This window comes from Tachysurus fulvidraco, chromosome 7 (assembly GCF_022655615.1).
Source record: "Tachysurus fulvidraco isolate hzauxx_2018 chromosome 7, HZAU_PFXX_2.0, whole genome shotgun sequence".
NCBI classification, from domain to species: domain Eukaryota; kingdom Metazoa; phylum Chordata; class Actinopteri; order Siluriformes; family Bagridae; genus Tachysurus; species Tachysurus fulvidraco.
Window position 1 is genome coordinate 20,496,253 of NC_062524.1, and position 23,180 is coordinate 20,519,432.

The window sequence follows — 23,180 nt, forward strand, 5'->3', positions numbered from 1 at the left end:
TATGTAACTCCTGTACACTGAACTGAGACGTTGTGATGAGAGAACTGTGAGCGCGAGCTGTTGATACTGCGCATGTGTGAATTACTGAACCGATACAGCGAATCATCAGTACATTGAACTGAGAACTGTTTCTTTCGGACGCGTCCGACAACCGACGAACTGTTGATACTGCGCATGCTTGAATAACTGAACTAGTACAGCGAATCATCAGTACACTGAACTGAGAACTGTTTCGGACGCGTCCGACATACTGTTGATGCTGCGCATGCGTAAACCTTCAGAGCAAATTATACATATTGGGATATGCATAGTAACTAGTCATAAGCTATTAAACATTTTTATTTAAAAAAATTAATATGTCACTCAATATATGTCAGTTAATTTTACTATTGACTATTGTGCAGGTTAGTCTGTATTTTTATATGCCGCTTTTTGTAAATTGATGAAGATTAGTTTATTAACTTTATATCTTTAAGACACGTAAAACATCCACGTTTGCACATAAATGCTTGTACTGCGTGTTTTAGTTGCAAAACTTAAATGTAAGAAACGTTATTCAACTAAAGTTATGATTACAAAGAACTTTTCGAATGTGTTAAATTGATTGTATTAGTATCTGCCGGCAGCAGGATAATGGAATTTGCGTCATTACGTCATTGTGAATGACGTCATTACGGCAGGACGTAAAAGAACTGGTGAACTGGATTTTTGAACTGGTTCATTAAATCGAACTGTCCGAAAGAACCGGTTCGCGGAAAAGAACCGAACTTCCCATCACTATTCTGAGGAGAAAAATGCCGCGAAACTTTCCCGCGGCAGTGAAGAAGAGGTGGAGTCACGAGATTTCTCAGCCAGTTGAAGTGTCCAATGGGGTTAAGAGTTTTGCGCTCGAGCTATTTTCAAGACTTTAGATTGGTTAATGACTTGCAAAAATAACAGACTGACCAATAGCATCGATATGTGAAAAAATATGAAATAGACCAAATTTGGACATCGGAGGTTATAGACACCAAAGATGCCAAAAAAGAAACACAAGAAAAAAGGTTGTGAGGTTTTCATGACAAACAAAGGTACAAATTTTTACAATTTACAAAATTTTTTTACAAAAAACTCTTTTACAATTATAGAATTTTTACAATATGTGTACAGAATTTTGCTGATTTATCAGATATGAATTATTTGTTTGTGTTGAAGCTTGGACCAAACAGTCCACAGTGACATTCAGTGATGTTGGGGTTGATTCAGCAAAACTAACGGTATGATTTAACCTGTATGATTTAACCTGTATGTCCATGCTAATAATACTTAGGATTTCACCCTTAAAAACATTTTTAAAGTGTGAGACTGACTGGACAGACTGACTATCTTTACTGAGTGACTGGCCGAACTGACCGTCTAAGTGAGAGACTGACTGACTGACTGAACGTCTGACTGACCGAACGTCTGACTGACTGACTGATTGAGCATCTGACTGACTGATAGTGATGGCCAGTTCGTGAACGAATATCGTTCTTTTGAACCAGTTCTTTTTAGTGAACTGGATGAACCGGATCACCAAATCGGACTGGTTCGTTCTAAACAGTTCGCGTCTTGAGTCAGCGCTGATCCACAAGTTACTAAAGTTCCTCACTTTTGGTCATGCCTGACAGTCGGTCTGACTCTAAATAAACTAATATCCCGGAGTATATGTAACTCCTGTACACTGAACTGAGACATGTTGTGCTGAGAGAACTGTGAGCGCGAGCTGTTGAAACTGCGCATGCGTGAATTACTGAACCGATACAGCGGATCATTAGTGATGGGAAGTTCGGTTCTTTTCCGCGAACCGGTTCTTTCGGACAGTTCGATTTAATGAACCAGTTCAAAAATCCAGTTCACCAGTTCTTTTACGTCCTGCCGTAATGACGTCATTCACAATGACGTAATGACGCAAATTCCATTATCCCGCTGCCGGCAGATATTAATACAATCAATTTAACACATTCGAAAAGTTCTTTGTAATCATAACTTTAGTTGAATAACGTTTCTTACATTTAAGTTTTGCAACTAAAACACGCAGTACAAGCATTTATGTGCAAATAATGTTGTATACATATTGGGATATGCATAGTAACTAGTCATAACTAGTCATAAGCTATTAAACATTTTTATAAAAAAAAATCAATATATGTCACTCAAAATATGTCAGTTAATTTTACTATTGACTATTGTGCAGGTTAGTCTGTATTTTTATATGCCGCTTTTTGTAAGTTGATGAAGATTAGTTTATTAACTTTATATCTTTAAAACACGTAAAACAGCCACGTTTGCACATCAATGCCTGTACTTGGTGTTTTAGTTGCAAAACTTAAATGTAAGAAACGTATTCAACTAAAGTTATGATTACAAAGAACTTTTAGAATGTGTTAAATTGATTGTATTAATATCTGCCGGCAACGGGATGATGGAATTTGTGTCATCACGTCATTGTGAATGACGTCATTACGTCAGGACGTAAAAGAACTGGTGAACTGGATTTTTGAACTGGTTCATTAAATCGAACTGTCCGAAAGAACCGGTTCACAGAAAAGAACCGAACTTCCCATCACTACTGACTGACCGAGTGTCTGACTGACCGACTGACTGAGCGTCTGACTTACCGACTGACTGAGCGTCTGACAGTCTGAGCATCTGATTGACTGACTGTCTGAGCGTCTGACTGACTGAGCGTCTGTCTGACTGACTGAGCGTCTGTCTGACTGACTGAGCGTCTGTCTGACTGACTGAGCGTCTGTCTGACTGACTGAGCGTCTGACTGACTGACTGAGCGTCTGACTGCCTGACTGAGCGTCTGACTGACTGACTGCGCGTCTGACTGACTGACTGAGCGAGTGAGCATCTGTCTGACTGACTGAGCATCTGACTGACTGACTGAGCGAGTGAGCGTCTGACTGAGCGAGTGTGTGAGTGAGGGACAGAGTGTGTGAGTGAGGGACAGAGCGAGTGAGAGACTGACAGAGCGAGTGAGAGACTGACTGAATGACTGAGTGACAAAGCAAGTGAGTGACAAAGCGAGTGAGTGACTGACTGAGTGAGTGACTGAATGACTGAGTGACAGAGCGAGTGAGTGACTGAGTGAGTGAGGGACAGAGCGAGTGAGTGAGGGACAGAGAAGAGAGTGAGTGAGTGAGGGACAGAGAAGAGAGCGAGTGAGTGAGGGACAGAGAAGAGAGCGAGTGAGTGAGGGACAGAGAAGAGAGCGAGTGAGTGAGGGACAGAGAAGAGAGCGAGAAAGTGAGTGAGGGACAGAGTGAGCGAGTGGGACAGAGAGTGCGAGAGACTGACAGTCTAAGTGAGTGACTGACTGAGAGAGTGAGAGACTGACTGAATGTGTCAGTTAACACAAGGTAAAAAAACAGACCCAACTGCAGGATAGCTAAAATAAACGGGGATTTATTAACAAAACAAAACACAAAACAGGACAAAGACCATACCAGACATGACGACAATAGGATTCCATGCTGCACAAGGCAACGCGGCTCAACTAAATAGTACTAATAATCATGACACATGAGGGACAAGTGTGCAGAGGCTGGGAGGAAAAGACAAGGGCTAGGCAGACACGTGAAAACAGAACATAAACAAAAGGCACATGGCCAAAGTCCGGGCTAAGTCCTGACAGAATGTTTCTCCAGGAGGTGATGTTGTTTGGCCCAAGTGTCTCCTGTAAGTCTCCCCTGTTGACCTGGGTCCTTTTGCATCTTATGTTAGATCTGTGGTATGTAATTTAGGCTTTAAAATGGATGTTGATCTTAAATTGGATAGCCAAATTAGTGCTGTGGTGAAGTCCAGGTTTTTCACCTAAGGTGCCTGGCAAAAATAAAAGCTTTTGTGTCCAGACAACAATTTGAGACAGTAATCCATGCCTTTGTTACATCTCGCTGGATTACTGTAACACACTCTATATTGGTTTTAGCCAGTCTTCTCTGTCTCACCTTCAATGAGTCCAAAATGCTGCTGCATGTCTTTTGAATGGTGCTAGAAAATGTGACCATATAACACCAATTTTGGCCTCACTTCACAGACTGTCGGTGTTACAGGGTTTAGTTTAAAGTGCTATTATTTGTTTTTAAATCTTTATATAGTCAGACCCCGACATAATTTACAGAGCTGCTTCTCCCCTACAGTCCTGCCCATTCACTTAGGTCAGCTGATCAAATGCTTCTTGACACCAAAAGGTCAAAGAGGAAGCTTAGAGGAGACTGTGCCTTCTCTGTTGCTGCTCCTAGGCTATGGAACGACTTGCCTCTGTACATCAGACAGCAGCCACCGTTTCCTTGTTTAAAAACTGTTATTATTTTTTGTTTCTATTTAATTATCTGTATTTTATGATGTAGAGCACTTTATTTATAAAGGACTTTAAAACAGCCAAAGCTGAAAACAAAGTATTATTATTATTATTATTATTATTATTATTATTATTATTATTATTATTATGTGTAAAGCATTTTCTGTGTTTGTTGTCTTTAGGAGTTGTGTAAATTACTCATCCATATGCGTCATCCTAAAGTGTATCAGCAGCTAGGAGTGGTGCCTCCACGAGGTTTCCTTCTTCATGGGCCACCTGGCTGTGGGAAAACCCTCCTCGCTCAAGCTGTTGCTGGGGTGAGTGTGTGAATGCTGATGTTGCAAATAATCACAGCCTTGTGTGACTGGCTTGCGTCATATAGTCAGAAGTTTTGATGAGTGTTGAGGTTAACGGGTCTCATTGACAAACTTTATTTATTTGAAACTTGTTCACAAGAGAAGTCACACACAGAAATTCATAAATGGTATTTATTAAATTAGAAGAAAAAAAAAACCCAGCTGTGTGAGCATGAAGGTTCTTGTAACTCCACATAGAAGGAGTGTCACTGCATTAATGGAAGATTTCACATCCTGCAATGAGTAAACACTCTTTTGCTGTTTAGTAATCAATTTACTGATTTGTATCAGTTCCCTGTAAGCTTTGCCTTTTATGGAGATTTGTGTGTGTGGCTAAATGTATGTAAATCAGCTGTGCTGGAAGCCTGGTCAGATATTTACAGATGATTTATGGCATTTATTAACATGTAACTATATAGGAAATGAGAATTACTGATACTTTGTAAATCTGGCAGGAATGTTTTTTTAGGTTGACCTAAGAATAAACTGTAATAACTTGATAAATGAGACCGAATTTAAACATGCGATGCTGTATGAGTTAGAGATTGTAGCATTGAGGAAAAGGCATGATGGAGGTAGCAGAGATGAGGATGGACATGATTAGGAATGAGCACAGCTCAAGTTGGCTGTTTTGGGGACAAGGTCGGAGAGGTTAGATTGAGATGGTTTGGACATGTACAGAGGAGGGAGATGATAATATTGTTAAAAGGATGTTTGAGATGGAGCTGCCAGGTAAGAGGTCAAGTGGAATACACCGGAAACAGGAAAAGACGAAAGTAGTTGAAGATAAATGAGACCGAATATTGTTTATTGGCCTACTATTCAACAAAGATTGATGCTTAATTCTTTCCTGTTTTTAAATAGCCATAAATTAGGTATTAAATAGTACCTACTACGTAGCAAATGTAATACAAGTTTATATAAGTGAGTTTGTTGGAGAAGTTTGGCAGTGGTGCTTGGTGATCTGTGAGTTTTCTGTGTAATTGTAGGAAATGAAGCGGCCCATATTGAAGGTCTATGCTCCAGAGCTGCGCATCTCGGGGGAATCAGAGCAGAAACTACGTGAGCTGTTTGAGCAAGCTGTGGTAAGTGCACTGTTAAACACATTTAAAAGAATAAACATACACTGAATTATTGTCTTATTAAATGTGAAGTGGACATGTGCTATATACATGCATATAATATATACCATAATATTTAACACACAGTCTTTTTATCTATAACAGTCATGTTTCTGTTATAGAGCTGTCTGAAATACCATATTATGGCCAAATCTGAAAGCAGCTTTGTATATCTAATGTTTCTGTTCAAACATTCATTCATCTTATGCACACAGAAATCATCTAAACCTAAATGTACCATGCTGGACAAACAAAACAGTAACTCTAACTTAAGAATGTTTAGTGTTAAATCACTTTTTTTTATTTCAACATTGTAAAAAAATGTTTTTTAGAATGGACATTGTCTCAAAGCAGCTTTACAGAACATAAACATAGAACAGAAGGTAAACATAAGGAGAAATAAAAAGAATTAATATAATAAAAATTCAAGATATATATAGTTCACAGTGTGTATGTATGTATGTATGTATGTATGTATGTATGTATGTATGTATGTATGTATGTATGTATGCATGTATATACTGTATGTATATGTATTTATCCCCAATGATCAAGTCTGAGGTGACTCAGGCAGCAGTGGCAAGGAAAAACTCCCTTAAATTAGTAAAGGAAGAAACCTTGAGAGGAACCAGACTCAAAGGGGAACCCATCCTCATATGGGTGACACTAGAGGGTGTGATTACAAATATACAGTCAAACAAATGTTGAATTGGTGTAAGGATCACATGGAGTCCAGATCTCCTCTTAGTATCACAGAGTCCAACTGGAGCTGGTAGATCTGTAGATGTCTCAGGATTCTCACAGAGTCGGCCTCATCTCAGTGGAGGTGAAGACAATCGGAGCTGGTACAATGTCTGGATGCCTCGAGATGGATAGAAAGAGAGAAACAGTGTAGAGGGATTAACATATCTGCTGTTCATAAAAATGTGCAAGTCTAATGTAATAGTGCACAATATTATGGGATGTATTATGTTTACGCCTGACTAAAGAGATGAGTTTTTAATCTGCTCTTGAACTGGGAAAGTGTGTCTGAGCCCCGAACACTATCAGGAAGACTATTTCAGAGTTTGGGAGCTAAATAAGAAAACACTCTACCACCTTTAGTAGACTTAGATATTCTGGGAACTACCAGAAGTCCTGAGTTTTGTGATCTCAGAGAGCGTGAAGGATTGTAACATGTTAGAAGACTGTTCTAATGTTACCTTCATAACCAGACTCAGGACATCATAAATTCTCCCCAGCTAACAAATAGGATATTAGCATAGTGACTATACACTGAAGTGTCCATTATAAATTTTGCAGCATACTGTATAGCTGTTTATTGTGTATGTGACTGTTATTCAACATGAATTGACTTTTTACAGATACCGATCTTGCTCTAAACATACACTAAATGTATGTGGACACCGAACATCACATTTGTATGTGGTTTGTCCCCAAGCTTGTCACAAATTGGAGAGCACTGATTTGTCTAGAATGTCTTAACAATTGCGTTAATTTCCCTTTACTTCCACTAAGAGATCCAAACCTGCTCCAGCATGACAATGCCCCTGTGCACAAAGCAATCTCCATGACGACATTGCCAAGGTTGGAGTGGAAGTATAGTGTCCTACGCGGAGCCACTGACCTCAACCCTATTGAAACATTACATGTTTGTGATAAACTGGAACACTGACTGCACCCCAGACCCACTCACCCAACATCTGTTTCTGATTTCCCTAAAGATCTTATGGCTAAATGGGCACAAATCCCAAAAGCCTTGCACTAGAGAAATTCTTTTGCAGAATAGTAATGCTTATTGAAAAAGAAAATTGGTATAAATCTGAAATGAGACGGTCATGTGTTCCACCTTTGGTCACATGGTGTACACCCGACTTCCCATCACATATACACTACAGTATATCTGTTATTCAACATTTATTTCCACTTTTCCTCAAAATATATTTGCATATTTGTCTTCCTCCTATACAGAGCTGTGCTCCCTGTATTCTGTTCATTGATGAGATTGACGCCATCACCCCAAAGAGAGAGGTGGCCTCAGAGGACATGGAGAGAATTGTTGCTCAGTTACTCACCTGCATGGATGGTGAGTGTTCTGAGATAAGCTCATGATTAAAATAAACCCTATGATTAATGGTTCAGTTCAAGACATTTGCTGAAAATACGTGTGTGTGTGTTTGTGTGTGTGTTAGTGCTAGAGAACTTTCAGATCTGTTTGTTCAGCAGATGTTGATTATTTTTCTATAACAGCAGCTCTGATAGATGATCTAGCATGGAGAGGATGCAAAAGTTTGCTCCAAATGTTTAAAAAACTGTAAAATAAAATACAAAAACAAAGAAATAATGAAAAAGTAGGTTTGAAAATCTTTTATAGCTTTTCTGGGTCTCCAGTAATGACTGAGATCAATGTTACTGCTGAGAATAAGCAAGATCTGCTCAGAGGAATATGTTCAAAGACTGAGGAAGTTATGAAGGAAACGTTTAAGCATACAATTTACTAATTTAGTCAGAAATTAATATAATCTTGTTTTTCCCCACTCTTTGAGCATTTTTACACCTGGTCCTTCATGTGTTTTCTCTGATCCGATAGCTATCTGATTTGTTAAAACTATTCCATTTACATTAGGCCACAAAAATGCGTCTTGCTGAATCGGATATTTATACTCCTGCCCAAAAAACAGCATTTACTGCTACAAAAAACTGCATTTTCGCTGGCAGCAGCAGTCCATTTAAGCCCCAAAGAGACACCTGGGTGAAAGATCACTTGCAAGTGACGTTATTCCGTTTGGGAGGAGTATAGCGCTGACGTATGTGGCTTGAACAACCACATTCAGTTACACTTGTCCAGTTTCATCTGAAATGTGTCCCAGACCACCTCCTGAAGCGGTTTGAACGATCGGATTTATATCCGTCTCGAAATCCTTACAGGGCATTTAGACCTGGTCTTTTTACGATCGGATAGTTATCTGATCACAGGAAACGCATGAAGTGACCTGGTGTAAAAAGCTCCTTTGTGTTTTAAAATACTTAACCCTTAACCCTCAATTGCTCAGTTATACAAAATGAGTTGAAAATGTATTTCTCTCTGGATAAGGGCGTCTGTCAAATGCCATAAATAAATAATATATTTTTTAAAATCTGTCTTAATTTTTTTTTTTTTTTTTTTTGCGCTTTTTGTATTATTGTTTTTAAGGGTAAACAAGCTTTCGCTTTTTGACTGTGTTTGCTTCGGTCATGTTCTCATCCTCTGACTCTATTTTCCTTCCTCTTTAGACTTGAATTCCTCACACATCCAAGCTCAGGTGTTGGTTATTGGCGCCACCAACCGGCCCGATTCCTTAGATCCAGAGTTGAGAAGGGCGGGCCGTTTCGAAAGAGAAATCGGTCTGGGAATGCCAGACAAAAGAGTGCGTATCAAGTACGTAGCCCTCAGACCTACACTACAACTTCTCCATGTGCTGCACCTCATGCAAAACAATGAACTTTATTTCATTTATCACCTAATAAACAATTTTCCTTTATCTTCTGCCACAGAATTCTTCGTATTCTTTGTCGGAAGCTGAAGCTGGCAGAAGACTTTGATTTTGCACAGCTGGCATGGCTCACACCTGGATATGTCGGTGCAGATCTGATGGCACTGTGCCGCGAGGCAGCCATGACTGCTGTAAACCGACTCCTGCTGCTGCAGCTCGAAACTGGCACCAAGTGTCAGAACATCAATGATGTAAGTACCAAGTCCCAGGATGTAAGCATGTCCAGTGATGTGGCAGAAGACAGTGGACAGGCTTCTGATCATTTAAGTGCAAAAGTAGGTGTGCTTATATCAGTGCCTAGTATCAAAAGGGGAATTGAATGTTGTGATCCGTATTAACATTCACTAAGAAATTACCTGAAATGAACTCAATTAATAACTGCACACAAAATATTCTCAGACCTTTAGGTTTTTGTCTGTCCACCTCCTGGTGGTCTCCAGTGGCTGGATCCCAGCTCTCATTGCCACGGTCCGGGTTCCATTCAAAGGCAGGGCGCTAATCCAGCCACTAAAAACCTGCGCCAAATCTAATATGCGGACCACGTGATCTGCTGTGGCGACTCAGAACATGGAGCAGCCAAAATGAACATCAACATTTGGGTTTTTGTCTTTATTAAACCGTGGTTTTAATGAACTTCACCTGTTGGAGCAACTAAATGGATAAGGTCTGATCTATATTGAAAAGAAAAACACATGCATGCAAATCGATGGTACTGTGCAGGTCTAGAAGACTTGTGGGATTCCACACTGGCAGTTTAGTCTGAGGCAGAGCGTGCAGAAATAATTGTTCATGTGAAAGCAGTCATGTGGCTGGGGAAGATTAAAAGGGAACCTGTATAAGGTACCAACTCATACTCGGACCTGTTAAGAAAGAAAAGTAACCTGAGCATGTGTTTCATCATTAGTTTCCACAGAACAAGGGACACAGAAGAGGTGAGGTGCCTTACTGTGTTCTGCATGCATGTTTCTGATGACGTAAAATATACACAAACCCAGCAGGGGAACAAATGCTCTCAGATTCCTACTGTCTAGTGCTTCAGTATCTTCTTACAGACATTATCAAGTGACCGACGAAGCTATGATTCTTTTGACAAGCAACAAATCAAATGGGATTGTTCTGTTTTCTGCAAATTCAGTAAAGTGAAAATTTAATTGATTCTCATGCATCACTTACAGTATACTTGTCTTCAAGTTTTTGTTCCTGTTTGTGATTTGTCACACATTGAACAGTGTTTAGATTGTGAAAAATGTCAAGACACATCAAATTAATAGGCAGGATTCCAGCCAGCTTAACTGCTGATTTATAAATTAGGTCACAAGTCAAAAAGTTCAAACTAGGTTGAAGTGAGATTTACAGAATGCTGAAGGCATATTATGTATAAGTAAAATAATTTCTACACACAAAGGTGGGTGAAAGGAAGAGGTAGTGCCTCTTTTATGCTCTGAAAGCCAATTGTTTTTCTCTTCACCAGGAGGGGGAGCTAGAACAACTGCTCTCTCTGCTGAGAAACAGCGAATCTCCAAGTGAGGAACAGCTTGCTGATCTCTGCATCATCTTGGATGATTTCAAGGAGTCTTTGGCACGGGTCCAACCGTTTGCCAAACGGGAAGGTTTCGCCACTGTGCCTGATGTCACCTGGGATGATGTCGGTGCACTGCAAGGCATTCGCGAGGAACTCACCATGGCCATCTTGGTAGGATTAGCACACAGTTTAGTAATGTTCAGAACTCCATTAGATCATAACATGAGATGAAAAAAAAACACTGATAAAATAGTCATTTTAGTTTAGGTTTTTATATATTTATTTTTTTTAACCCCAGGCATTATGAACATTCTATTTGTTTAAAGGGAGTGACTTCAGACCTGTGTGCTTAGTTCAGTTCAGTTTGTTTGGTATAGCTCATTGTCAAAAGCCGTCTGAACGTATTCTGGATTTAGATCTCGATATCTAAGGAGCAAGCCGGAGATGACGGTGTCATGGAAAAAAACTCCCTGATAATAAGAAAAAAAATGAGGAAGAAACTGAGACACAAGAGACTCAAAAGGGAACCTGTTTTGTTCTGTGTTACAGCAAAGCTGGAGAATTACAGTACATGTTAATGCAAAAAGTACCGAATGTACAAAGATATTAAAAATATCGTTTGATAAGTCCTGATACAGTTGTTTATTAGATGTCTATTATCTTTTATCCTTTAACTCAACGTATACTCAGGCTTGACCTGTATTACCCTCAAAAGTCTCAGTTTGACTTAGTTGTATGATGGAGTTGCCTACCTGGTATTTGACTTTAATTACATGAGCACAAACACTTGATACAGTGACTTAGCTGCTAATGTTTGTGTGAGAGTTTTAAGAATTTCCTTCTGCCAGGACATGTCATGTTCCTAACTAGCTGACAAGCTACCAAAGCCTCACATCACTAGTATGTGAATGTAGTCATTGTTTAGGTCATGTTCTGCGAATTTGGGGTGAATAAGGTCATAATTATCATATGTGAAGATACTGTATTAACCCATATGTTTAGAGTTGAAGTGTTTGTAAAGCTGTAGTGTTTTGTAGCCTTTTAAACGATTTGAGATTAGAAAATGTGTGTGTGTGTGTTTGTGTGTGTGTGTGTGTGTGTGTTTTTAGGCTCCTATACGCAGTCCAGAGCGGTTCAAAGCCCTGGGATTGAGTGCCCCTGCTGGAGTACTGCTTGCTGGACCTCCAGGCTGCGGCAAGACTCTTCTTGCCAAAGTATACTGACGTTTCCTCTATAAATTTGCTCTTTTTCTGTATCTATCAGTTGTTATGTATTCGTAATGATTTATTTGATTTCAAAGCCATTGAGAATTAGAAATCCACAAAACATTGATTTGGCTGAAGTCTCTAAAAGATAGACAGTAAATGTGTGTTTCTGCTAGAAACAATGTCTTTAAGCAGGGTTTGTAAATTAGCAGCCTCACAGCTTAAATACTAACCTTCTCTGTTTATTATTACAGGCTGTTGCCAACGAGTCAGGTATAAATTTCATATCGGTCAAGGGCCCCGAGCTACTGAACATGGTGAGTTCCACAGGTGCTCACGTGCCTTACATTCCAGTTTAAAGTCCCATGAGTTCATAATAATGCTTTTTAAATGAATCATAATGCTTTCAGAATGTTGGTTATTTGTTAGAAGGCATGTACTGTCATGTAAAATGGTCATTTTCTTGATATTGATGTATATAAGCGCATTGTGGAGTTATAAGCTCAGGTAATGTTAGTTGTGTGATTTATTTTACTTTCTTTATTTGAATATGCAATGTTAACAGACTCTGATTCAACTCTAAGAACACGTCATGATGAGGCAGCTGTGATTGTGTCGCTGTTAAACTATCGGTCAACCCCGGATTAGGGCTCTGAATATCGTGTCTAAGTGTCGATCTTAAACCATCATTCAACTCATTGATTGCATCGGTTAAAAAGGGATTCAGGGTTGTGTACGGGTCAAAAAGGGACAGACTACTTGAAAAAGTCGAAGTTTCACCAAAGCAGAGATCATGTGATGATGTAGGGTCATTTTCAATTCTAATTTTTTTAGCTTCTGAAGAGGGAGAATTACTCGAACGCTTCTGAGCCATTTCTAAAATAATATTGTCTTAACAATTCTTTATTCACCATAACACACCAATTTAAGGATTCCAGAGTATTATGCAAGGATTGAACATACTCACTGTAGACATGCTCAACATTTTCAGTTATTCTATCCCTTAGCTGAAAAAAATCCTGAAGAGTGTCTCCAATGTTGAAATTTTCTTCAAGGGATTGATTGTAGTTTCTTACTCCTTCAATGACGGTATCTAAATAGAATACAGATTACAGAAAAATGTGTGGAGGATTGTTTTACACTCTTAAGGGTTGATTGAAAAGAGAATGCTAACGACCTTACCCAAAAAATCTGAACTATCGGAGTCAGAGTAGTCAGACGTTGTTCCGGTGTCTTCTGAATATGTCACACATACAAAATAATGGATAATTAAATAATTAAAATATCATATAAGGTTAATGAAAGATTTACAACATACATATTTTCATGGTGTAACTTACCCGTAGTTTGAGAAACTGGTCTGAGCTGTGGGGGTTACTACAGCTATCGACTTTTGGATAGACCCCGGATGTTCCCCCGTTCTTAGGCCTAGCACGTGCGTTGTAGAAGACTCGTCGCCGGAAATAATCTCAATACAACTGTCTTAAAAAAGAATAAACAATGAGTTAAATAAATAAATATAACATTTAGATTATAATGTAATATATGATAAAACAATCGACTGAAAAAAAAAAAAAAACACAGATCTAAGAGTCAGAATGAAATTACCCTGGAAGGGTCGCGTTTGTTTGATACGTTTTCACAGACAATTGCGTCAGATAGGCTGGTCTTGTTCTGTAATTAAAACAGACTTTACGTATAAACCCAACTAAAACTAGTTATAATAAGTCACTCTTCTAAATATTGAAAATCTCATATATGGTAATATCAAACGATAAGCATTCTAATACTTATAAATTTACAATAAAGTTAATAATAAGCTCTTACCTATTGAAAAGGCCGTGCTCTCAATGCTTAGAAGATCGTAGATGTTCTGTTCTGTTGTGGAAAATCCAAAGACGCGAAGTCATAGCCAAATTTTCGGAAAATTCTCACTTTTTACCAACACGTGTGTGGGCGTGTACGCTCAGGCGTTTGCTCCTTTTTTCTTTTTTCTCACGCGCGTTTCCACTCAGGCGCACGTCTCCGCTCAGGGTGCGAGTGTGCGCATCTTTCTTCTTACGTGCGTTTGGTCAGGATGAGCGTGTGTGATGTTATAGATAGCACACACACACACACACACACACACACACACACACACACACACACACACACACACACACACCCATTGACTAATGATCAGACTGAGAGATGCTCCTAACACAAAGGAGGGGTCATAATCTTGATTTGAAAACCATCCGGTCTGAGGGGAGGGGTAACCTATCGCAAAACACCCCCGGATCAAACACGAGGTTTAAGTACCTATCTCTATCTAGTCAATCAAACATATTTACTTGTTTTACAATACTGCTTCCTCTGATGGGGGTTAAAACAAACCCATTTTTAAAAAAACATAAGTCCTTGTTTTACAACACTGCTTCCTCTGAGGGGTCATAAAACACCATAAAAAAAAAAAAAAAGAACATAGGTCCTTGTCACCTGTCTACGGGAACAAGGCAAAAACATAGGTCCTTGTTTTAATTACTTGTCACCTGTCTACGGGAACAAGGCAAAAAACATATTACCTTGTTTTACAACACTGCTTCCTCTGAGGGGTCATAAAACACCATTTAAAAAAAAAGAACATAAGTCCTTGTTTTAATTACTTGTCACCTGTCTATGGGAACCAAGCACGATGGTGTTAAAACAATATGAAATGAGAGGGGTGGTGGTGGGAGGTCTTGACTTGACTTGGAGTCAAGACATGTCTACCACACCAAAAGGTATAACCTTTAACCTTTAATAATTTCATATCACTAATGACAGCTGTCATAACAGCTGTCATACCAGCTGACATTGCAGCTGCCAGGGGTAATAAAACTGTCACCTTGATGGAATATGACCATTAAATCTCTCTGTCATCATTGCAGGAGAACGACTCACCCCCTTTATGAAACTGTTTCAGCTCTGAGCAGCTCCTTATGTGACAGACTGTTACATCCTAAGTGTCTGAAGGAGCGATACAGACGGTCTTTTCTCCCTGCTGCTATTAGAGTTTACAATCAAAGCTGCTCCTAGTGAACCAGTCGCCATAATACACACTGTTATTATTGTTTAACTGCAACAATAAACAAAAGCAAAGTATTTTAAACATGTGCAATAACAGAAATTTTGAAAAACGTGCAATATTAACAATGTGCAATAGGTCTTTCAGTGTAACTATTTCTTACTCTTTGCTGTTGTAACAGAGAAATTACCCCATTGTGGGATGAATAAAGATATATCTTAATTCTCAGGGTAAGAGAGAAGTATAATACAAGACTCTTTTCTGTTCTGGCACCAAGGTGGTAGAATGAACTTCCCCTCGGGGTCACATGTTGTCACGTATTTTGTGTCAAGTGTTGCTGTGTGCCTTTCCATAAGACTGATACTTATCTCGTTCATCAATGCACAAGCTTATCAGTCTCTATTGTTTAACACACACAGGCTTTAAAGACTCTGATCTATTTCCTCGTGTAAGGTGTTATGTATAAATAAAATTGTACAGTTTCTTAATTTTTCTTAATGAAATTCTTCTGCAGTATGTTGGTGAAAGTGAACGGGCAGTTCGCCAGGTGTTCCAGAGAGGGAAAAACGCTGCCCCCTGTGTCATCTTTTTTGATGAGATTGATGCCCTTTGCCCCAAACGTTCTGCCGATGAAGTAATTACGCAATATAACTCACTATTTGGTGTGAAAGATTTATCAGGTTTAAGAGAGCTGCTTTTATACATGTAGGTTAATATTATAAGTAGTGTCTTAGTCTCTGAAGAATTTCTCCTGGTTTTGCATTTCCTTATATTTATCTCTAAATATATAAAACAACTTAGAACAATGCACTGTTTGTTGAACCCATCCATTGCCTGAGTGTGTCCTGTTAGGTTGATTGTTTATCTCTGTAATATCTCTGAAAGTCTACTCTTGAGATGAGCTCTGGGTTTTGATTGTGAAGACTGCATTTGTTGTTAAAAAGGATACGCCACCATGAAGACCACAACAAGCTGTCAAGGTAGAAGACCAAGGCTTTTTGAAGAAAAACAGCCATTGCACAAGCTTTGGGCCAAACCAATACAACAGGTTGGAAATCAAACAAGAGGAGATGATTAGAAACATTGTGCGAGATTGTAAAGTAAAACCCAGAAACAACAATGATGTCACTAACAACTTCCACATGGCAGTGGTGAAGGTATCACAACACACCTTTCTATAAAGACTTCAAGAGCAGAAATATAAAGACCATAGCACACATCAGTAATAATCAGAAGACCAGATTGGAATTCACAAAGAAACACAGAGCCTCTACAAATTGATGGAAAGCCTGTAGTGTGGAGAGAAAAAGGGGTCTGCTCATGATCCAAAAGAATATCTCATCAGTCAAGAGTCATGGCTTGAGCTCACATGGCTGCTGCTGGTAATTAATGATTATTAATCATTATTGATTATGATGGGTGCAGTAGAATGAATTCAGGAAGCTTACAGAAACATTGTCTGTCAGTTTACAGTGAATTGTGTGGATTTTACCCTGTTGGTCATCATTTCACATCCTGAAGAGGAGACTGAAAGGAGAAACCCCCTGAAACATCTTGTTGGCTTGATGCAATTATTGCCATTGAAAAAAAACACAAATATTACGTGTTACTTTCTTTAATAGATCATTTACTTTTGCTCACCCAAAGGTGCCATGTTTTAATTTGTTTAACACATTTAGATATAAAAATTAAGAAATTAATGTATAAATGTTCTAAGGTCTTAAATTCATCTTGTCCCTAAAATCCAAATCCTTAGTGTATTTGAGAAACAAAAGAACGGACCTTGGCGTTCCAATACATTTGGAGGGGACAGTATGTGTTATCACAGCCATTTGTGGCCATACATTCTCTTCCCTGTCAATAACAGCAACAACAGCCAAAAGCAGCTGCCTGTGAGCTTGTGGAAGTGGAAGAGGGCAGATCATTCTTTCCTCCGTCTGTTACACTGCCCAGTGACTGAGAATAAGCAGCAAAGATGTTCAGTGTTTTGCTGGCTTCATGTGTCTTGAGGAAGCATGTGTTAACATCCAGTCTTTCCCAGCTGGTAGCTGTTGGGGGAAAAATATGAAGAAAATGGGAGAGGGAAATGTGGCAAGAAGTGAGTTACTGTGGCTGGTACGTTGCAGTGTTTACATCTGCATTCAGCCACGTGTAAATGTCCAGATATTCATGTCAGCCCACAGCATTTGCCTGAGCTGACCCAGCAATGCCCTTGCTCAAATACCTTCTCTGAGCTATCAAACAGTGCGTCAATAAAGGTTTATTTCACATTATGTCTTAGTCTGAAAGTCTTTAGTGTCTTTCAGCTCAGACAAGGGTTAAAACAATGGGAGCTGTTTAAGTTGAGGAAGCAGGATAGGATTAACCCTGATTGGTCAGTCACTGTGCCAGGTACACACACAATATGAAGCAACTTTTGAGGTGATGAAACTATTTTTTACACAGGGTTGATGAGTAGCTAGCTAGACATATTCTTTGTGTCTTCTTTAACTTGAAAATAAATGTTCCTCATGTGTTCTTATGGAAATCTTTCCTACATTACCGTATAGCTCACATTTACAGTATAATCTTCACTTCTGTTGATAGAATTAAATACATGTTCTGAGTGATTAAAAATGCCACAGCTGATGTGAACAGCAGAATGGGCTTGGTTTGTGTCTTCAGTCAGGAGCCAGTGTGCGTGTCGTCAATCAGTTGCTGACTGAAATGGATGGGTTGGAGACACGTCACCAGGTTTCCGTCATGGCCGCCACCAACCGGCCAGGTAAGAAGAGCCAGCAAAGCATTTCATGCATGTTTGTCTTTTCTAACATTTATCTGATGACTTTATTTGATCTGGGCCAGATATCATCGATCCAGCAGTGATTCGACCAGGTCGTTTAGACAAAACTTTGTTTGTGGGTTTCCCTCCAGCTGAAGACCGACACGCCATATTGGTCACTATTACCAAGGTGAATTTATTTGTTTTAACATGATAGCTGTATTAATCTGCTTGTATAGACCAGTAACATGAACTGAATTTAAAGTAAATTGTTAATAATTCATGGAATTGCCACAGGGAGGAACTAAACCTCCCCTGGCCTCAGACGTGAACTTGGAAGAAATTGCCCATGACGAACGTTGCGACAGTTTCACGTGAGTATTAGACAACAGTAAAGAATAAAGCTAACTCTGTGATAGAACAGAATAGGTAGTTTATTATATATTACTTTTGAATGTAAAACATTTCCTGCTTGTGTATGCAAAGAACTTTATTTGTATGTTAGATGTTTTTCTTGTCGCTATTCAGTTTTTTGCTAAAGGTGATGACTTTGTTTTATTGAGGTTCATTAAGGTGGAGTCATTAAGTTTATTTTAATAAAGCCTCTCTCTCTCTTTCTCTCTCTCTCTCTCTCTCTCTCTCTCTCTCTCTCTCTCTCTCTCTCTCTCTCTCTCTCTCTCTCTCTCTAGTGGGGCAGACTTGTCAGCACTAGTTAGAGAAGCATCGGTTAGTGCATTAAGAGCTAATCCCGACTCCCAGACAGCTGTACGACATGCAGGTAAACACACCAGCATGCCACACGTTTACGGTTGCCGCATTCATTCAAGTAAAAATAAAGGAAAGCTCCAACAAACGGTTATTTATTTAATTTATTTACTAATTATTAAACTTTTCTAGATGTTTTCTTGCTTCTGTGCATTTAGAGTTGTATTATTTCATCAATAGATCAGTTTTAGTTTCTGACATCTTCATCTAGTACATTGTATTAAATGATTTAAAGCATGGCACCTTTGGGGGGCAACCACCCAGTTCTTAGGTGTGCAGGAGTATTTTAAATGGAATAGCCTTAAGGTTAGTATTTGGTTGCATACAGTATTAACATTATTAACAGGCAATCTGAATGGACCTCAGCAAGAAACACATGTCACATGCTGCAATATTCTTCATGGCTTAGAAAAATGGGTGGATTCAAACAAAGGTCTCATGTTCTAAGCTGTTTAACAAATATAGATGTAGATAGCAGGAAATTAAAGGTGAAATTCTGGTTTGTCGTCTCATGTTCATCTTTTCATCTCAGTCCCAAATGTCTGTCAGGAAAAAAGGAAACATTTGCACTGAACTGAAGAAAGTCCCTAACACACTAGTTATTCCTATTTGTATTATTTGCTTTTTTAAATCAGTTAATGATGATCAGAAAATGTCTCATCAATCGTCACATTTTTAAGTGTGATTTAGTCTCTGTATCCCGAGTGGTGATCACAGTGCATGTCTGTATTCTCTTCCCCATACCACTGACTTTCAGCTTCTCCTCTTTCTCTTGTGAAGTGTGTGTGTGTGCAACGATGTGATAATCATTTTTAACATTGTTTTCAATATGAAACAATCCTGTAATATTACAGAACACACACAAACAGCCTGTCGGTGTATAAAATGTTATTGCTTACTGTAATGCTGAGCTTCATTGTATTGAAATACATTTTCAGCATTTGGCAGATGCCCTTATCCAGAGCGACTTACGTTATCTCACTTTGTAAAACAGCAATTGAGGGTTAAGGGCCTTGTTCAGGGGCCCAACAGTGGCAGCCTGGTGGACCTGGGATTGAACTCACAACCTTCCGATTGGTAGCCCAACACCTTTAACCACTAGGCTACCACATGTCTTTTTTGCCTTCCTCTTGACCTCATACCTGGCAGCAACATCTCCAACATCCTTCTACCAATATAACCATCTCCCTCCTCTGTACATGTCCAAACCATCTCAATCTAGTTTCTCAGTCCTTGTCCCCAAAACAGCCAACCTGAGCTGTCCCTCTGATGTGCTCGTTCCTAATCCTGTCCATCCTCGTCACTCCTGAAGAGAACCTCAACATCCTCATCTCTGCTACCTTCATCTCTGCCTCATGTCTTTTCCTCACTGCCTTAGTCTCTAACCCATACAGCATAACTGGTCTACTGTCTTGTACACCTTTCCTCTGATTCTTGCTGACACTCTTCTGTCACACAACACTCCTGACACATTTCTCCATCCACTCCAACCTGCCTGCACTCGTTTATATGAAAGATTGTATATCATAAAAATGCCTTTGAGATTTAGTACATTAGAATACATTTTTTTCTTGTTGCCCAAACATAAGTTAGTTGCGTCGATCAGTTTTGCGCTCAGGTCTTTATCAGTGAACATGTGAAGACTTCAGCAGGAGGAAACTAGTGTTAAGTCTGTAATGAACTCAGAAATTAGGTCCTCAGGAGCTCTTGGTTGCACAATTCACTCGACTACAAACTGTTGTAGAAAGGACATTATTTACATTTACATTATTTTCTCTCCAGCGTCACCCAAATGACGATGTCTGGTTCCTCTCAAGGTTTCTTCCTCATATTATCTCAGGGAGGTTTTCCTCACCACCGTCACCTCAGACTTGCTCATTATGGGTCGATGTTATATATAAATAATAACTTAATTTTAAACTTTACCATTTTTATTCTGCTTCTATTCTTCTGTAAAGCTGCTGCTTTGAGACAATGTCTATTGTTAAAAGTGTTAACAGATAAATTACAGATAAATTGAAATTAAATTGAATTTTAATTGAATTTAATGGAACCCGCTCTGAGCAGCTGAATCCACCTGACTTTGGAGCCTTTGCATGTGGTGCTAATTAAATGTTACATTTCCAATCTATTTTTTGTGCACAGAAATGCCAATAATTCCTTTATATTTACAGATTGTCCACACTTCAATGTAAAATGCATTAATCGGGTCCATGTGGTCCACTTTTTGCCATTGTTTCTTTGACACAGGGCATACATCCTCCGGGTCTGTTGAAGACGTGAGAGTTAGCAAACAAAATTTCGAGGAGGCTTTTAAGAAGGTGCAGCCATCTGTGTCCAAAGAAGTGAGTACACTAAACGCAAGTCTGCCGGAGACAATTATACTGAAAATGTGTCTGAAAATATACTGTTTATTCTCCTCGATAAATAAGTCAAGAAAAGTGAGCGAGGGAACAGTCCATACCATGAGCAGCTTTTATAGATTCTGCAGTTTAGTCTGTTTATCTAGTGCATTTCTGTAACCCAGCATCAAGTCAGAAGAGCTAATGATTCCCCTAAGAGCTCTATTAGCTTCAAAACCCGTGGCCTTGTGGGGATGTAAGCAGGTGCATGTGTGCGTTCTCGTAGCTCGTGATGCTTGTCAAGTGCTTCAGTGAACCAGTTTGTCCAGTTACCAGGTGAATAAGTTGCCAAGACATTTTCTCTTCTAGACAAATTTCCCACCCTTCTGTCACCAGATGAGTGTCGTATAGTGAGGTTTTTTTTTATTATTATTAAACGTAGCTGCTATTTATACACTGTTTGCTTTGGTGGAGCAATGTCAGCTCTGGCTCCTGGTTTGTGGTTGCAGAAATAAACAGGTCTGTGCTATGTGGAATTTGTGCAGCAAATGGTCTTTGCAGGCATTGCATCATTTCTCATTCCTCTGTTAGAAAAGCAAATAATAATCAGTCTCACCCTCTGGGTATTTGATGTCACTGAGGTGTCAGCTATTATCTAGAATTATTATGTGGCTTTCAAATACAGAAGAAGCCAGAAGTTGAAGTATTTGATTCTGTTTTGCTTTTTCCATACAGAACCGGCTCATATACGAGAAACTACACAAATCTCTCTCTAGGGAGTAGCCGAGAGTGTTGTTTTTTGTTTTAATGTTCAAATAAACATGTTTTTTGGATTTTTCACTTGGAAGTGTGTCTGTGTGTCTGTAAATACACACACTGAAAAACCTCAGTAATCATTTATCTCCTAAATTATTTAATGACAAAGGACATTTCTGTATCTGGTTTAATAAATTCACACAAATGCAGAAAACCATAACAACAAAGCAGGAATGAAATGAAATTAAACATGGCCATATGTTATCAGCCCACACAGAGATTTCAATGACTGAAAGTCTTTTCCAGCACGGACTCTAAATGAAATCATTTCTCCTGCTGAATCGTCCCTGCAGTCACACAGCTGTACAGATGTTTCACTTTAGCTTAGCGTGTTTGTTTTATTCTCTATGGACCCATAGAAAATTAAGGTCTCAATTTAAAGAAAGATGCTTACAGAACTTTCAAGATGTTTGGTGTAGAGATTTTGTTGAGCAGCCTTCAGCGAGTGCTGCTACTTCTTATAACAGCACTGGGACGTTTCACTGTCCATCACTCTGCCTGTAAATTTTCCCTTCCTAGTTACTACAGTAGAGTTAGACACGGAAAACAAAAAGAAAATACATACAGTTTCTCTCGTCTTAAGCAGCAGAAAAGACGATTTTCATCAAATGACCAATTTGACTCACTTTCAGGCTTATAATCTGTGAATCCAAAAGGAAAAGTAAAAATTATAGATGCTAGGAATGGAAATGGTATTTTTTACAAGTTATGACCTTACTGCAATAACCAAGTTTGTCAAAAGTACAAAAACATCTGCTTATATTTTCCATTATATCTTACAGTGAAATTAAAAGGTTGTCCTGTCTTGAAAAAATAAAACCACCAATGACCAATCTACATGTCTCACTATTTAAAGTCTTTTCCTGAGGTGAATCCACTTCTAATGCAAGATACCCAAACAGCCATGACAATACAAACAAGAACTTCCTCACTTCTTGTAATTTATCCTTTGGTTGTACACGTTATAAATGTGTTGTTTTACTGGGGTTAGTGGATGATGACATTCAAGCTGAAATTCAGCTTTAAGACGTTCAGGTAAACAATGAAGCAAATTTGCAGTAGCAACTATTATATCAAAATAAGAAATATATTAAGAAACAATCATCTGAATATTTGTGGTCTGTCACAACAAACATGATGCATAACTCCAAATAAAATACAGTTACAGTCACTGACATTTAATATGACTTTAGTGTGATGGTATTACTCTTAATCAAGAGGATTCACACACTTGTGCTAATGATGCACCGAATACTGCCTGAGTAAATAAGACACACCCTCTCAATATCATACAAGTGGTAGATGAGAAAATCCTCCATGAGTTATTAAGAAAATTAACAGTATAATGATTAAACATGCTGTAACATAAAATAGGCAATGAGAGAT

General features: G+C 38.8%; 1 protein-coding gene and 1 long non-coding RNA gene across 7 annotated transcripts; one reads left to right on the forward strand and one right to left on the reverse strand.

Annotated features, from left to right (window-relative positions):
* The first annotated feature begins 526 nt into the window (after positions 1 to 526).
* Positions 527 to 21,818, forward strand: LOC113660737 (nuclear valosin-containing protein-like). Of its 6 annotated transcripts, none has more exons than XM_027174496.2 (17): positions 527 to 1,070; positions 1,195 to 1,256; positions 4,510 to 4,644; positions 5,673 to 5,768; positions 7,776 to 7,890; positions 9,078 to 9,222; positions 9,339 to 9,612; positions 10,809 to 11,030; positions 11,969 to 12,073; positions 12,319 to 12,381; positions 15,625 to 15,744; positions 17,775 to 17,874; positions 17,955 to 18,061; positions 18,169 to 18,245; positions 18,561 to 18,649; positions 20,887 to 20,981; positions 21,714 to 21,818. In XM_027174496.2, exons 1-17 carry the CDS (start codon positions 1,016 to 1,018, stop codon positions 21,759 to 21,761), a joined length of 1,908 nt encoding a protein of 635 aa, XP_027030297.2. In that variant the 5' UTR covers positions 527 to 1,015; the 3' UTR covers positions 21,762 to 21,818. The 6 variants fall into 6 exon arrangements, with proteins under 6 accessions (XP_027030297.2, XP_027030298.2, XP_027030299.2 ...); XM_027174497.2 differs by having other exon boundaries at positions 9,339 to 9,528; XM_027174498.2 differs by lacking the exon at positions 15,625 to 15,744.
* Positions 12,403 to 14,162, reverse strand: LOC113660746. The gene is made up of 5 exons (XR_007143415.1): positions 13,892 to 14,162; positions 13,673 to 13,738; positions 13,405 to 13,546; positions 13,247 to 13,300; positions 12,403 to 13,157 (listed from the first exon to the last, which is right to left on the reverse strand). It is a non-coding gene; the product is annotated as an uncharacterized LOC113660746 (long non-coding RNA).
* Positions 21,819 to 23,180: the final 1,362 nt, after the last annotated feature.